General features: G+C 44.0%; 1 protein-coding gene across 41 annotated transcripts in view; it reads right to left on the reverse strand.

The window, feature by feature from the left end:
* Window positions 1–16925, reverse strand: part of ank3b (ankyrin 3b) — a 163096-nt gene that overhangs the window by 73970 nt on the left and 72201 nt on the right. The window contains exon 1 of one of the 41 annotated variants that reach the window (XM_035403088.1): window positions 781–1038. The exons of 38 other annotated variants lie outside the window; for them this stretch is intronic. In XM_035403088.1, coding sequence (XP_035258979.1) covers window positions 781–816 — 36 coding nt within the window. In that variant the 5' untranslated portion in view covers window positions 817–1038. Of the gene's footprint in view, window positions 1–780; window positions 1039–16925 lie in introns of those variants that run through there. 2 more of the 41 variants (XM_035403116.1, XM_035403091.1) reach the window with 2 other exon arrangements.

Consider the following 16925-nt stretch of genomic DNA (forward strand, 5'->3'; position numbering starts at 1 on the left):
CTTTTGTCTGCAATATGAAAGCGCAGCACATTTTTTTCTGAGATCTCACTGCATAAACAAAACAAGAAAGCATATTCAGATTCAGACTGCAGATTTATATTCTAACATCAGATGCATGTGTACCATAAGCATCTGTGCTTATGGTAAATAACCCATGGTGGGTGTTCGCTCAAGGTCAGCTCACAGTCCCGTTTGCTATGGAGAGTCGCGGGGAGAGATGAACACCCTTACACCTGCCGAGCTCCATTCTCTCCTTTGCAGACCCCCCGCCATCCCCCACCCACTCAAAAGTAAAACCCCTGTTTCAGTACCACTGAAGGTACTTTCATATCGCAAGGGTATTTCCAACAAGCTCCTGGGCGACCACAGAACAGTTTAACCAACCCCAGACCCCCCCACCATGCGGCATCCAAGGTCAGCCAGCTTGCGAGAAAGAGAGCAGAAGCATCTTAAATTGTTTGTAACCTGCCTTAACTTAAGAAACGAGCATTGAGCATTGATAATCCGTCTAAAGCATTTCCCCCTAGCAGATCGCCCCAGTCAGCTAAAATGCCTTCCCCCCTATTCAGACAATGCACCAGTGCAATGCAGTCATGTTACAGTACGCCCACGTCCCCGTAAACAACTGAGCATGCACCGGTTATCCTGATCCCTCCATCAACTCACCTCTAGTAACAAGTCAACGCACACAACCACAAGCCCCAGCCTCACTGCCCCGTTCAGACGAATTAGCAAACGATTCCGACCGTAAAGGTAAAAAGGTTTTAAAGAGCCACTTACTGGAGCTGAGAACTCTGCTCCCTCCTCCACTGCCATTTTCCCTGCAGTCAAGAGTGAAACCCGAGTATTCAATTAGCTAGCGCCCGGGATTGGGAAGTGGAGAGGGACATTATGTCAGGACTAAAAATACCTGCCTGGGGTGGGGGGGGAAAGTAAATACGAGTTCCGGTGCTAAAGCTCTTCTCCCTACAGAAGCGAGCAGAGGACCCTCCCTACCCCCCTCCTGCAAAATAAACGCGGCTCCCCCCCGTGAGAAGCCCAGTGACGCTAGCACTGCTACGGCCACCCCAGCGCAGTCCAAGCAACTCCCGCCCGGCCCAGGGATCACTCCCCAACTTACCATATTTGTAGGCGCTAGTCACTCAGGAGCGCTCGTAATCATGACATGCGGAGGGGAACCGAAATAGCAGCGGAATCAGAAGCTATGCGCTGGGCCCCGCCGGCCTCCCAGCCTGGAATCTGCGCAGCGCGAGCCTCATTGTCATCCTGCTTATCAGCTCTTTTCCCCCTACAATGCGGGTCCCGCGGCCAGCCGGGCTCTGTCAGGCACCCGCCGCTATTAGGAGCAAATCAGCCATGGCAGGGGAGGCGCGCGCAAAATCAACTGGCACAGCTTAGGGGGATTTGGACGAATTTCCCCCTGGTATTAAGCGCGCCCCGGGTTGGCCAAACGGCGGGACCACCGGGGGCCCCCCCTCTATGTCGCCCCCCCCCCCCCCCCCCCCCCCCACCTGCGGCATTAATAGCGTTTAGCCCACCACCCTGATTCATGGGATCGATCCGGTACAGTAACTCACGCTGACACCAGGAATGGTCTCGGGTTCTCCTGTTACCAGCTGACCGTAATCGAGTCACGGTGCCATATGTTTGTGCCGTTCATGGGCAAACCCCAATAGTACTCTGTGCTTCTGTGGTTTTCTTTACCATGGAGTATGCAGTCAAACCTGTAAATGAAAGTTAAACTGAATTTGTTTATCAAGGAGCCAGCTTTCATATATTTTAAATTTGCTTACACGTGAGGCCTTCCTTGCCCACTCAGAAGTGAGCAGTAGGATTTGCTGTGAAATGTTTGAGGCGGTTCATTGGTTTCACCTCTCCCTAATAGTACTGAACTGATAATGCACATCATGGCAAGCCTACATGTAAGGAAAATGTAAGCTTTTGTCATTATACAAACTGAAAATTTGTACTATGTAAAATGTCTTGCTTCACAGAAATTTGTGGTGATCCCTTTGGAACTATTGATGATGATGATGATGATGATGATAGGTACTTCACTAATCCCGAGCGGTTGTCATTCATCATGATCTGATAACTTTTCCATTTTTTGTCTATCATGCTTCATGACATGTGGAAGAAACTGCACTGCTGAGATTGTAATGGAACACAATGGAAGAGGACAATGGAGTATTCACTGTTGTCTACAGTTTGTCTACTGGTTCCATAACAAACTATCGACTCCACACCAAACATAACTGAATGGTGGGACACAGAAGAATCTTTTTTTTAATTCTGGCATGGCTTATTGTTCCTCTGAGGAGTGCTGTTTATTGAAAATGAAAATATTCAGATTGATAGGCTTGCCAACAAGTTAGTTCTGGTGATAGCATACAGTAGCTACATTACATTAATTTTGCAGATGCTGCTCTCCAAAGCAACTTACAATGTAGGAGAACATACAAGTAAGTGCATTCACCTGATTCGTATAAGTACTGTAATAGTGTCTGATCTGGCTAACATCATTCCAAGATCACTGATCATCACTAACGCAATTAAGCACATGCACTATGCTAAGCAATAGCCAAGCACCAAAGACATGGAATCTACTCAAAATCACACTGAATTTAGATTCCCTTGTCCTGTATAGTTCTCCCTTACAGTTCTTTCCCTGTTCAAACCAAGGTTAAATAAAAAAAATAATTAGAGTTTAATGTGCTACAGTACCATCAGCATTGATTTTCATTGAACAGTTTGTTGTGGCACCACAGTTATGTAATTGAACTTTTGCATTAACACTATTATATTATATTATTTCGTTTTTTCTGCATACTGTGCACACTACTACAAGCGTGTACAAAGAGCGAGAGTCTTCAGCAGCTTGATTTTTTACACATAATAAATCCAGAACTCGTGTATGGAACTGCACTGCTAATAAACCATTGCATCATTCACAGTGATGTTTTACATTCAGCATGGTTTGAAACGAACAACATTATACACAGAGCTTCACAAGAGCTAGCTAGCTATTGTAAAGTCAGTCACGGGGGCTGAAAAAATATGCCTATGAAATATTGGATTTGCATTACAGATGACAAAATGTCTGCTTCAAAGAGCATAGGATAATCCAAAGATGCAGCAGGACACGTGACTGGTGGATCACTAGCTTTCTGATCTCTTCAGAAGTGTGGCGTAACCATAGCGATGGAACCTTTGTGCAGAGATGATGCAGGGCATGAAAATGGAGCACTGGATTCTAGAATCCAGTCTAAATATGTTCTTACTGTACCTCATACTAAAGGCAGACATGTCCGTGAGTAGCACCAATCCCAGTAGTAATACCAATTACAGCCATCTCCTAAAATTTTAGATTGAGGGTCTTCATGTCATCTACACTGAATAATGATAGAAACACTAATATTTAAGACAGTCTTTCCATGGTGCTGATGGTATGTTTCCCCAGAAGATAATTATATAAACGACCAGTTTATGAGTTTTGGGGAATGTGTGCTCTATATGATGGAATGCTAGCAAAGAATAGGCTTTATGTAATACATTCTACATACGCAGTAAATTTCTAGTGTTAATTCAACTCTAACAGAGTACATATGAGTCGCACTGGGACCATATGTACTCTGTAAGAGTAAATGCAACACTGAACATTTTACTGTGTAGAATAAAAAAGTATACAGGAGCTCAAAGAGACCATATTTGTGCAGTATTTAAGTGAAATAACTGCATAAAGAAAATGCATGGGGTATTCAAGCACTATTAAATGAAAAAAAAAAGTTTTTTTCCTAGTTTGTGTCATTTTAAAATTTCACTAAATCTTCCAAATGATTTATACAGACTTGTTGAATTTGTCTAATTATGTAAACAAATATCTCCACATTCAGTTTTACAAACTAATAAAATGAACATAATGATGTTAATATGTTATTATATAACATGTTAACATATATTGATATTTCAGATAACATATAGTGACATGTTGTGACCACAGGGATGTGTATTGGCATCAATAAATTGACCAAGTTGGGTGGAAACTCAATATCTATCAGAGAAACCAATTGACACTGAGGTCAACAGTAGCTCATGTCTTCCCATAGTCATGAAGTCATAACGTTTAAAAGAAAACAGACTGGAAACGGTGAATCAAAAACAGATGTGGTCAAAGCAGGAGTGCTGACAATACCCATTTTGCCTTTATATATTATATCCTGCATAAGCACTGGTTTTTGGTTACGTGCCCAGCACCTGGAAGTGAACGATCGCCGTGCTATTGGTAATTGTGGTCAGCGACCCCGCAGGGCAGCTCAGTAATTGGCTCAGGGAGGGCGTGTTTCAGTCACAGGGCTGTCCCTGATTCGCCATGCAAGAGCGACTCCTCTGGCCATTCAAGCACGTGCAGTCTGTCCGCCGTGAGAACAGTATTTCTGTAATGCGATGACAGCACAGCGTAGCTGGTGGACCGCGGAGTGAAAAGAGAAGCCAGCTGGCAGACTGCACTCCGGAGAATGCACACTTGTCTGCACTCTCCTGCACGGATATTGGAGAATGTTAAAGAGATGGATGCAGTATGTGCATTAGGCATTTCAAATTGGTGAAAAGTCAAATTGGGGTTCAAAATACAAAAAGGCCTCAAAAACATCATCATTTTGGTCATCAGCCCATGGTTCTCTTTGTTAAAGGGGGAACGCACACACAGGCACATGCACTTTTTGGCAATAGAGCTTTTAAAAACATAACTGATGATCCTGTGATTCTTAAGAATGAGATAGAACATATTACACCAGGACAGAGAAAAGATTTGTATACAGTAAATCAAACAAAAAATGGAATAATGTTTTTAAAAAGCTACTCACTCAATCAATATATCCATTTAAAATTTTCCGCACACATCCCCCCTCAGTGACCAGTTCAGTATACTAGCTACGAGCAGATTGAACTGTACGTGTACAATAATGACACTGAGCTGGGCCAAACTCATTTTCCACATGGCTGGAGAGCGAAGAGCTGAGGAGGCGTGTGGGCATGTGGGCGTGCGTGCGAGCTCAACCCAACCGCAACCTGGAACCAATGGCTGCCGGTCAATCCCTGCTCCCTTTGTCCCATCTGCTGTGCGCATAGTATGTTTGGCCATGGCTGAGGTCATCGATACAAATTGCTTTGATTTTAAAAAGGGGATTGTTTCTGAGCCTCCTCCTCCTGGGTCTTCTATTTTTGTTTTTGTTTTTGTATTAGCTGCGGGGCGTATGTTGCGTTCGCCCCAGATTGCACTGCTGGTAGTCTCTTTGCTGTTGTGCTGGCGTTCCCCTCTAGGCTGCATATTGCAACGGTGGTTGAACGGCCTTGTGGGCTTCATTAATTTCAAATGTGCGCCATTTTGGTTTTAAAATAACTCCCTGCGAGGACCGCTGTGTGGGGCAGTGGGTCATTAATTCAGCCAATCAATTGTTTGGCTTCAGCAGAGAACTGATGCACTGAACCACAGTCATCCTTCACTCTGCTGTCTCCCCAACCCGCAAACAGCAAAAATCTAAAGAAAACACAGCCCAACTTTCTCGCCTGTACTCTACCAGGGACTTCTAAAATGCAGGCTGCAAGTCTTTATTTATTTAATATCAATTTGTTGTGACTCCCTCTTCTTTTAAAATTCTGCATTCGTTTTAAAAGCCAGAGGGGTGCAATAAGAGTATAAGAGAGGGAACATAGTAATGTGGTGTTTATGGTATTACCCATACATAGTGTTTGTATCAGTGCCTGTTCTTTTCAGCTTTTATTTGTCTGGTGTGGTGCAGTTCTCTGCTGAGACAGCCTGTGCATTTACAGCAGGCACAGAGTGTGTTTGGTGAGCAGTGGGACCCACAGGACTGCTGAGCATAGTGAAATGGGGAGCTGAGCCAGCGAGGGGGGGGGGGGGGGGGGGGGGGGGGGGGGGGGGGCTGGGGGGGTCGAAGGGGGAGTCATAGTGGCGGTCTTACATCAGACTCTAGTGGAGAGAAATTAACATAACAGTGTCACCAGGCCTTGCCGCTATATGAGTACCATCAGCTGATGCGGGGTGCATATTAAGCAAGACCATTTCCTCTATCATCCTGCTCACTACCGCAGCCTCTAATCCAAAGCGTAGCAGCACATGTATGCTGACTACCACCCCCACCCCCCGCGCGGGTCATACAGTACATGCGATTGGCCCACGCCTCAGCTCTACCTCTTTCACACCAGCCAATTATGCGGTTGTTTCTGCCGTAACGGCGCAGTATAGGAGATAGAATACCATTTTAATACACCAGCTGTGGAGAAACACATTCACTGAAAATGGTGGGTTAAATTTCCCACAGTAATAGATAATGCGATACAGTCTGAACATGGGGGTATTTGCTTTCAGACACAGATAATTTTTTGTGGTAAGATAACAAGAGACATGCTGATCATATTGTGGTAAAATACAGATACAGTACATAGTATTGGTTTTTTAGATACTACTGCACCAGTGGACCAGTATAATAGTTCATACCTTTCTCTAAAATCCATAAATAAAGCCTAAATGAGCCATTCCAACACCAGATTCACCTGCCTAATTTATAGGTTAAGTACAAAAGGAATATGGCAAGTAAAATTCAACACGTAGTCTCAAAAACATTAAAACTCATTTATTTTGCATTTGCTGATAATGAGGTTGAATTTGTCGATAATGAGGTTGAATTTGTCTAGACAAATTTTATGTCAACAAATGTTTAAAGTTTGTACCCACCCACACAAGCATAAGTTTCGACAGACAGCATCAGTGAGTTTTAGGTGTAAATTAAAATGGGACTGTTATCATCAGTGCTGTGCGGTGAAGCTCTGGATGATCCCCCTCCACAACACCCCCTGCCTCCCATCCACTGCACAGATGGGGCGTCTGGAACAGATCTGCAGAGAGCTCTGCGGAGCCCCCAGTGTTCCTGACTGCTGTCACGCTCTGTTCAAAGCCAGGGTTACAAATTAGTTTGGGGGACCATCCCATTTAGGAGGAGGGGGGGAATCAGTGGGATCAGAAACAGGGCTCGTTTCCTACACACATATAACACAGAAACAGACATGCACGTGCACACACATGCACACACACACACGTGCACGCACACACACACACATGCACACTCGTGCAAGCAGACGCACACACACATCTACACAATAGTTTTCCACATACCACTTCTATGATAATTACTACATATTCTTGTATCATTACTCCCATATCTAAAAATACTCCTGTCAACAGGGTCTTGATCTTATGCCCTCATCTATAGGTATCCAATGAAAATATAACCTCATCACTCCAGCTTGGTGTACATACCAACCGATTCCCACCATTACACATAAACAAAACAGCATCGGTCAATCACAACCACCATGCGTCATTTTCACAGCTTTAGTCTTTCTCAACCGGGAGCAGGCTAGCACAGTCTGGACACAACATTTCCCCTGAAAATTAGTCCGACAGCTAAACCTTATACTCATATAGTGTGTGAAAAGCAATTTGGCCACATTGTGAAATATACTTTGGTGCAGCATTCAGCTAATTTAACAGATTTGTTAAGACCGATAATATGATGCAAATCCCATTTTTTCCCCACATATCTGATATATAGCTAATATTTTCCTATTAAAAAACAGCAACTAACCACAACTAATCAGATATTTTCAGCTATGATTTGGATCACATTCGTATCCAATAACTTGCCACTGACCAGTCAAATCTGGGAAAAGTGTTTTTTTTCCATCAGACCCCATGATACACAGCGTTGACTTGCATTATTATTTCATGACAGAACTAAGAAACAGGCAGCTTCTCAAAATAAATGAATCCAGTTTGGCCACTCGTGAAGTTATTGTGTGGACAGTCACCCAAGAAGACCGGATTTGAAAAGCGAATCCAATTTGAGCGTTAGGGTCGCCCGGGTAAACAAAGCCTAAATAGATAAACTGAGCCCACCCTTTGAATGAATGAAGATGCATTATTGTAAACCCTTTAGCTCACCATAATAAAGGGGGTCTGACAGCCAAATCAACAGCTGAGTACTGTTTTCATCCAGCTTTGAAGGCATGCAATTATTAGGATAGCATTCAGATCCACCGCTTCTTTGTTTGTTGGCCCCAACAAACTGGCATCAAACTGGCACCAACAAACCGGTGCTCTTGTCTTGCGATATTCTCTCGGTTTTTGCATTAACAGAAATACAAGCCATGGCTTCCCCCCTCTCCCTTCCTTTTCTGTTGTTTGCAGGCCGGGGAGTGGAGGGGAGGTTGGAGGGTGGTGGGGGGAGGGGGGGGGGGTACTCAAGGTTGCCAGATGCCTGGGATTTTATTCCCCTAAAATGTGCGCTTTGCGGAACAGGAGTGGGGGTCCAGGTGCGGGATTGGGCCATCTCCAGAGCCCACATGTGCTGAGCAGAGTAGGCTGCGTCTCCAGCCAGCATTGACAGCCTTCAGTCTCCCGCAGCCTAATGGCTGCTGACAGAGCAGGACGAGGAGCTGCAAATAAGGCTGTCCGCTGAGAATTTCGCCTAGGTTTCGTCTGCAGGGAAGGGCGAGGAATATCACAGACGGAAACTACCTTAGTTCTGTATTTTTCTTTGCTGCTGTTGTTTATCTGGGGCACACAAATACATACATTATGGATGCAAACCAAGGTGTAATCTCAGAGGATCAAACTAGCCTCTGTGTTACAACAAAAGAAGAGCAACTGTGATTGTCAATCTGAGCCACGCTTTACCATAAAGCAATAAGCACTATTGTTTATATAAGATTAGCCTAAGTATGAAGTTTAATTAAACATATAATGCGCATATACATGCATATAATGATATGCACATAATGAATCATATTTTAAACAAAGTTGCAGAGAAGCCATAGTACTGCGTTATGTAAAAATGTAAAGTGTGTGATAGTTAGTCAGAATGGAAAGAGTAAAAGAAAAAGGCTAAAATGTCTGCAGCACCCTAATTAAATCTCTAGCCTAATAAGACCTGCAGAACCCTGCATGGATTAATGTTTGGTAATATGACAGATTATTATCCCTGGGTGGCTGTGCATTCAAAAGATTCCTCTGACCATGAATTTCATCCCTAACTTCCTAAATTGTTTACAGCTTCTCAGATTCATTTCAGGGGAATCGATGCTAACGAAAGGCCACACAAGCTCATTTACAGTGTTTAAGACTTTCATTTGTGCTGCTGGTGGTCGTTTTGCATTAAAATGGAATTTTCGTTTCACCATTAACTCTCCGATGGGATTTTCTTTGCTGGAAGCTCACACTTGTAACCTTACTTTCACACAGCACTGGGTTTCTCCAAATGAAAATATCTTTGCAGCAGCATAACTCTTAACTATGGCCTTACAGTTAATAGCAGAAAAGTAATGAATTTAATAAAACAAGTTGTCTTCTCTCTTGGATGACTTTAGTACTTTGCTGAAACGTTCTTATTGTTTTGTTTAAAATGTATTAAATGTGAAATGGAAGCCAGACATAATCTGAAATTCAGACAGCCTTAGTAGACTTTTATTTTTAAAATAAAAGTCTGAGATAGAAATACAGACGATCTGCACCAGCTAAACATTATGGGGCGACATAGCTCAGGAGGTAAGACCGATTGTCTGGCAGTTGGAGGGTTGCCGGTTCAAACCCCGCCCTGGGCGTGTCGAAGTGTCCTTGAGCAAGACACCTAACCCCTAACTGCTCTGGCGAATGAGAGGCATCAATTGTAAAGCTCTTTGGATAAAAGCGCTATATAAATGCAGTCCATTTACCATTTTCAGAAAGCTTGTTGAGATGACACCGGTTTGCAGTCTTAAAGACAAATGCGACTTTGGGAATTCTCTGGAGTACCAACAATCCCACACAGAGGACCTGAGATGCCTCACTAATAACAGCTCAACATCAAGATCAGATTAACAATACAGCTTCTGCAGCATTCCGTGTTTTCATATAAATCATAATATGCACATATTCAAATGATGTCGCATAATAAATTACATGCTTCAGCAAATACTTATAAATAACAAATAACCTACAAGTTATCCATAGTTAGGGGAATCTATGCAAATAAATAATAATTTATTCCCCTTAGACCTATTCTAGCGCTCTTAATTAAATGACCATTTCCAATTCTACTCTAACTTGCAGTCTGTCCTTAAATCCTGCTGACCCATTATGACCTGGCTGGTTTAAAGATTATCCCGATCAATAAAGCTTTCACATAATTTATTAGTTTTGGTGAAAGCTCCTTCAAGCCAGATGATTGGCTGGTCCATCTGTCGTCTACCAACCCAAGTGACCCCATTGTTTCACAAAAACAAGACAAAAGGAATCGGTCTTGTTTCTGCAGCCCAATCAAATGTTCCCTGTAGTCACAGCAAAGGACACTACGTTGGTCATCAGCAGGTTTCTGATCGTTAGGCAAATGTTTTCCATGATAATCAAATTCATCGGGCGAAATTTAAATGGAGAGCACTGACCATTAATTTTGTTGGGATGGGCTTATTTTTTAAAAATTCGCACAATTCTTTCATTAGCTTTCAACTTCCAGGCACAGGTCTGTGTCATCGACATATGTATCTTTAGTGCGTTTTATTGCAAATGCAAGGATTAATCAATTGTCCGTCAAACACAACTACAAGTGCTCCAAACACAGGCCCAAGGAGCACACAGATGGATGTCTTCTGGTTCAGCTCCTGATTTTGTTCTCAATCAGGGGTTCCTGATTTCACAGTAGACTGCAACCCCTACAACATATTCTTCTCAAACACAGATTTCAACTGAAATTGTAACAATAACAGATGGATACAAACAAAATAGGGGTTTAACAATGGGAGGTTAAGTCTTTGTGGTCTGAACTCCAACACAGTGGATTGTCTTGTACTGTTAAACAGCTGAAAACAAGTCTTAATGGTAATGTAGCGAGAAAACACAGCATGAGCCAGCAGTCTGTTAAGTAGTACTACAAAGTATGTGAAAGTTAAGGAACCAGAATTTGTCGGAAAGATTTAAAATGAAACATTGCACATGTGCTAACTGCATGGCACAGGTCATATTTTGGTTCAGTGCATGACCAGAATCCACAGAATTATGCAATTTGACCTCAGTTGGTAAAAATGGCCTTTTTCTGGATTCTTCGTTTTGTTCTGCAGGTATACGCAGTGTGGGTTTAAATGCTGTCCATAGCAAGTGGCCTTAGAAGTAAGCAATAATACGACCAAACAGCTTTTTGGGTTTTGCACTTTTCCAAATTGCAGTTACCAAATGTAAACCAGCTTGTGACAAAAACAGGGAGAGTAGCAGCTTTGTTTCTGTAAAGAACGCTACACGCAGGCTAAAGATGACACGATGACATGGACTGCTGTCCTGAACTGAACAGACTGGTCCTTACCCGCTGTTCCATCTGTTTTTCAGAAAGTCTTGGAAGACATGAGACAATCAGGACAGCCTGTTATGGACTAAAACAGAATGAGATCTTTCATTACTGTAATGTTATCTTGGGGTTATTTTGAAATATTAGAGCTAAGCTCAACAAAATATTTTTGAAAAATAGATGGTGCTCATTGTTGTCACTAGCAAAAAAATAGACCCTAAAGGAGATTCTACCATAGTGTACATTGATCTATGAATTCCAGCTTAGCTGTCTCACTTCAAAGAGAGCAGTTTTACACAGTGATACTTTAATAATCGTCATTATCATGACAGTAAAACTGGCATTTAAATGGATTTTAAATGCACAGAGAAAATGAGACAGTGTGATAAGGGAGTATTGTATGGCTCAGATATTAGGAAGAAGAACCTAAAATCATGTCCTACACCTTCACAGCCCGATGTTACAAACTGAAAGGTCAAATGTTACTGAACATATTTTTGTATAAATTATATGATATCTGTGCACATTTGGATGTGTACAGTAAAATATAGAAACAGTCTTTTCTTTAGCTCCAGATAAGCAACTATACAGATGACAACAGCACAGGTCCTGGATTACCTATTTCTGTGCTACAGTAAATTTAGTGTCCATGAACATTTCTTTGAAGGTATCTGGAGGCACGACTGTACAATTCCAACCACAGGCTGGATAAGAAAGTATAGGAGACCTCCAGACATCCCGGCCTCTCATTACAGATCAGCTCAAAGCAAAGAGGGCAGTCTGTAATGACACCAACCCTGGTGACTGGTCCTGACCCTTTGGGCAAACCACCTGCCAGCTATTTTCGGCGACGCGCAAATCAGCAATGCTATTTTTCTGATGTCCCTGGATGGCGAAGAGCAAAAAAAAAAAACAGGCTCCTACACTTCAGCTGAACCGCCACAAAAACAACACCTACCACTATTAGCCCACCGTAATCCACTCAGCTCCAAAAGTGCCTTTATGCCAGTAAGATACCCGAGATCAAATCGATGGCAGACAAATGCACTCCTGGCCGTTTGGCAGGTGCATGAGGGGGAGAACCCGAATGGTGACGTATGTAATATCATCCACAATGATGTATATAAACTCAATTTCTATGATGCTGCATTTCAATTGCGAACTGCAGAAGACAAATTAGTAAACTGTGCAGTCATGAGTGGGAAACTGCCCTTTGGATAAAAAGCACTACTTATCTTTAAGATAAATCTACTCTACCCGCAGTAAAAGTAGGCATCCATGAATAAAGCAGATTTTCCAGCAAGCTACAGCAATGTGTATCCTATTTCACAATAAGGAAGGAGAGATTAGTACAGCTACAAGACTTTTTTGTAACTTGTGACCCCAAAATGATAAGCCAAAGAAAGTCACGAAAGCAATCAGTTTATTTTGGTGCAGCTCAGCAGAGTTTAAATCTGTAACCATGTTTTTACCAACTGAGGCCAAGGACCAGAAAACACGCAATAAACTTCCAGTCAAATTATTCAATACAAACCGTGCAAACCTTTGCACATTTTCAGGAAATAAAAACTCAAATCTTCTCCATGAAAGACAGTCCTAATCCCCCTATGACCATCAGGACTGAATGTCTGATGGATTTTTACAGCAGGAAGATCAGGAGGAAATTAGGCCAGTTTTGCTCTCTCTCTCTCTCTGTTTTCCCAGCTCAGCAGAACATGGCGGAGCAGGCCTGCTGCTAGCACTGTACCTGGCAGCTCGGACGTCATGTCCCTCTGCACGAGCTGAGGGGGGGAGAAGGGGATAAATCACAGCGCTCTCCCCGCGAAAAATCGAGCTCCGCGTGAATCATCGTCACGGCCGGCCCGAGCGCGACTATAATACTCTCCCACCTCTCACCTTCAGAACGTCCTCTGGAATCCTGGGAGCTTGGCATCCTGAGGACTAGCCATGCTAGCCAGGCGCGTGAGAGACAAGCAAACACCCTCAGCCCCTGAAGTGCTGATTGGCTCAAATCTGTTTTGCTTTGCGTGGTTGACGGTCCGTTACCAGCCTGTTAGCGGGGCATCCGTCACAGCTTGCTGCTGGATGAGCTGATGCCTGCTGCACCCGGGCTCCCCAGCCTTGGGCCTGGAAGCCTGCAAGGTCTGCTGGCTTTTGTTCTTTTTTTTCTTTGCCTTAAAGTCAATGACCAATTCAGTCCCAAGAAACTAGGTGTGGTGAGTTATCTGCGTAATCGATCACTTTAATTGATTAATGAAGTGCTGAGCAACAGCAGATCCTGCGGCTCTGTGGGACCAGAGCTGGACCACACCCTCCAAAGATCTATCTGCATCAAGTGTAGCCCAATGGCTAATCAGGTGAACACCCCCACACAAGCAACTGGTTCACTTGTTTAAGTGCCTTTACAACGAGTAAACAGGCTGAGAGAATGGCAGCGGACAGCCATGATTCCACAGCTGCCTCATACATATGTCGCAGATGAAGGAATCCTCAAACACAACAGAGCTTGGCTGTGCGGAGGAGTCAGTGCAGGCCAGCAGTGCGGAGGAGCACTGTTTATCCACAGCCAGACACTGCTGTGACAGTCTCAGGTAAACAGTATAATCAAAGGAGCAGAACCTAGCATTGTGTATCGCCGCTATGAGATTATTCTGGAAGGAGCCCTCTGACACCGAGATACTTCACTTTTCCATTTGAGAAACAGGCAATTAAGCTTTTCTTGCCCTGGTGTGTATCTTGCATGTATTTGCACAGAGATTAAATTGAGTTGCTTAGCACGGTTGCTAAGCAACTCAACTCTTAGATGTAAGGATACTTTGCCTTACATCTGAGCTTGAAAAAGGTTAATATCTGAGGAAACCTGTCCCTCCACCCACATGGTTGCTTTTACAGCATCCTCTAGACTCGCAGGTATCCCCAAAACTGCAACTGACAGCTATGTAGAGCATCTAACATACAAAGTCAGGTGGTATATGCTGAACAGTCAATTACCTGTAATTATACTCGAGTTAACTCAGAAAGTATGGTAATAATTGTCATGTACCTACAAAGAATCTTTGAGAGATTTTTAATGACATGACTGAGTATGGAACTGTACTTCTGTGCACAGGAATACACCACGACAAGGGCTACAAGCCTAATAAAGTAATATCTGTCAAAAATAAATATTACGCTGCTCTTTTTATAAAGAGTGTATTTTTATAAATTATCTATTTTAGTCGGGGCAGATTTTCCCAAAGAACTGGCCCAGAGATTCATCTAGACTAAACACAAACTCAGCCACAACGCTTGATATGTTTCCAGAACAAACACAACCATCATCCCCTGCCAAATGTCTCGCATCAATAAACTAGTATCTGCCTTTTTTTTTTTCCCAGTCTTCGACGGAGAGCGCTGCAGCCGCGAGCAGACGACACCGCATGTTGTGTCACCGCAACGGCGGAGGAATTTCGCCTCCCACGCGACCGGCAGTTGTGATGTGGGTCTCATAAATCCTGACGGAGGGAGGGAGGAACGTGGCGTTCGCGGCTTAGTGCCGCAGTCTCCTTGTGCGGCCGTGTCCGTCTTCGCGAGGCTCGTGAACGACCACGCGTTTTCCCTTCATTGATAAATACGCGAATCTGCGCGCGCGATTGGCGTTCGTGCTAGCCTGTATGAATGCTACTGAGGGGAGCAGGACGAAGGTATCTCTGTGTGGTTTTTTTTGGGGGATGTTTTTCCCCCCAGAATCTGCGCCTCTGGTCCCCAGAGAGAGCTACACACTGTTGATGCGTGGGGGCTCCCCATCGCATCAACAGTGTGTAGCGTGTCTCTTTGTCCCTTTGTCGTACTGCATACGTTCATTGATACCATAAGGAAGACATTTATAGGTCTAGATATTTGCTGTGGTTAAGCTTTGGCTCCTGTGACTGCCAAAGATTTAGTCATTAGCATCCGACCTACCAGCCAATGGCACACAAACCATGTTGACCCGCACATTTTTGCAGATTTAAAATTTTACTACAGTGTTTGTTGCAATTTCTGAAACGTATCATTTTTTCTGCCGTGTCTCAGCGATAAAAAAAAGCAGAAAAAGCAATATTTTTCAGGATTAACGGCTGCAACTGAAAAAAATGTGGCAGAAAAAAAATCACAGAATGCTACGCCACACAAATGAATTTCTGATTGTAGATAGCCTTACTGGTAATCAGGCAGGGGTTTGCCAGAGGGGTAGAGACAAGAGAATTCCAAAAAGTGTGGTGACAATGCCAGAATGAGGGGGAGAGAGCGATGGAGGGGGGGAGGGAGAGGGACACGGGGAGCGCGTGCTTTCCACACACAATAGGAAAATGGGGGAGGGGGATGGGATGAGAAAAGAGAGGCTGATCCTTAATAAGGAGTAAGGGATTAATGTAGGAGCATGGTGTGTCTGGAGGTGGGGGTTGTGGTGGGTATGGGGTTTAGGGACCGGTTATAATGGGTGTGGGAGGAGTCAGCTGCTGAACCCCCCACCCCCCACCCATCCTGTAGGAAGCTGGTGGCAGGAGCGGTGGAGCAGAGAGGTGGGTGATGAACAGCACCACGCTCAGGAGCTGGAGAAAGAGAGAGAGAGAAAGGAAGGGAGAGCGAGAGGGGGTAGAGGAGGTGTGCAGCCGCAGATATAAGGCAAGACAGTAGGAGATTCTTCTTTTTGACACCTCCCCCCCCCCCCTTCCCCCCAATTCTTCTGTCCTCAGCTATCCTCGGTTCACTCCCCGTACACTGTGTGCAGTGTTTTAAGTGAGGTAGCGGTTTCTCCACACAGCGTTATTCATTGTTAGGTCTTTTTCTTCGTCATCATCATCATCGGCATCAGCAAACTGCCGCTTTCCACCGCTGTTCCTCACGGAGATGATATTTTCACCAGCGGGGAGCTCACGCTCAGCAGCTGCACTGCAGAGCTGATATTAAAGCTCTCTGCTTCTGTTTCCGCAGTGCACACTGCTGTCCTGAATCTGGTTCGTTCTAACTGTGCGCAGTAAAACGCAGCACTGACAAGCTTAATTCTTCCAATACAGTCCTCCTAATATTTTGCCGCAATCTCTCTCTCTCTCTCTCTCTCTCTCTCTCTTTCTCTGAATATGAGTTTGCTATTTTTCATCATGACAAAAACTGGCAGAAGTAGGTCTCTGAAATTTCCTTGTGAGCGCCAAGGGACCGTGAAACAACGAACGCTCTACGTACAGAGAGAGCCGGCGACACTTAAGTTCCTCTAAGGTTTACACCATCTGCAAGGCTCCTGTTGTGCTGAATAAGCCCTGAAAGCCACCCAACCAATACCTGAAACAGTAACAGTAAACAAGTCCACAATAAACAATAATCCTGTCGCATCCATCATAATGCAATCTTCCATGCGTGAGTGTGAAGGGCAGGAGCTCCATCGCCCTTTGTGTGTGAGCAGCAGGTCCACGGAAACATGCATCTCCACCAGGCAGTTCAGGAAAAGGCCTTGAACCTTTAACTCACAGAGGGCTCATTATAGCCAATGAGAACAAACAAGCCTTCTGTTTGCGGCCA

The sequence above is a fragment of the Anguilla anguilla genome, chromosome 2 (assembly GCF_013347855.1).
Source record: "Anguilla anguilla isolate fAngAng1 chromosome 2, fAngAng1.pri, whole genome shotgun sequence".
In the NCBI taxonomy this organism is placed as follows: Eukaryota; Metazoa; Chordata; class Actinopteri; order Anguilliformes; family Anguillidae; genus Anguilla; species Anguilla anguilla.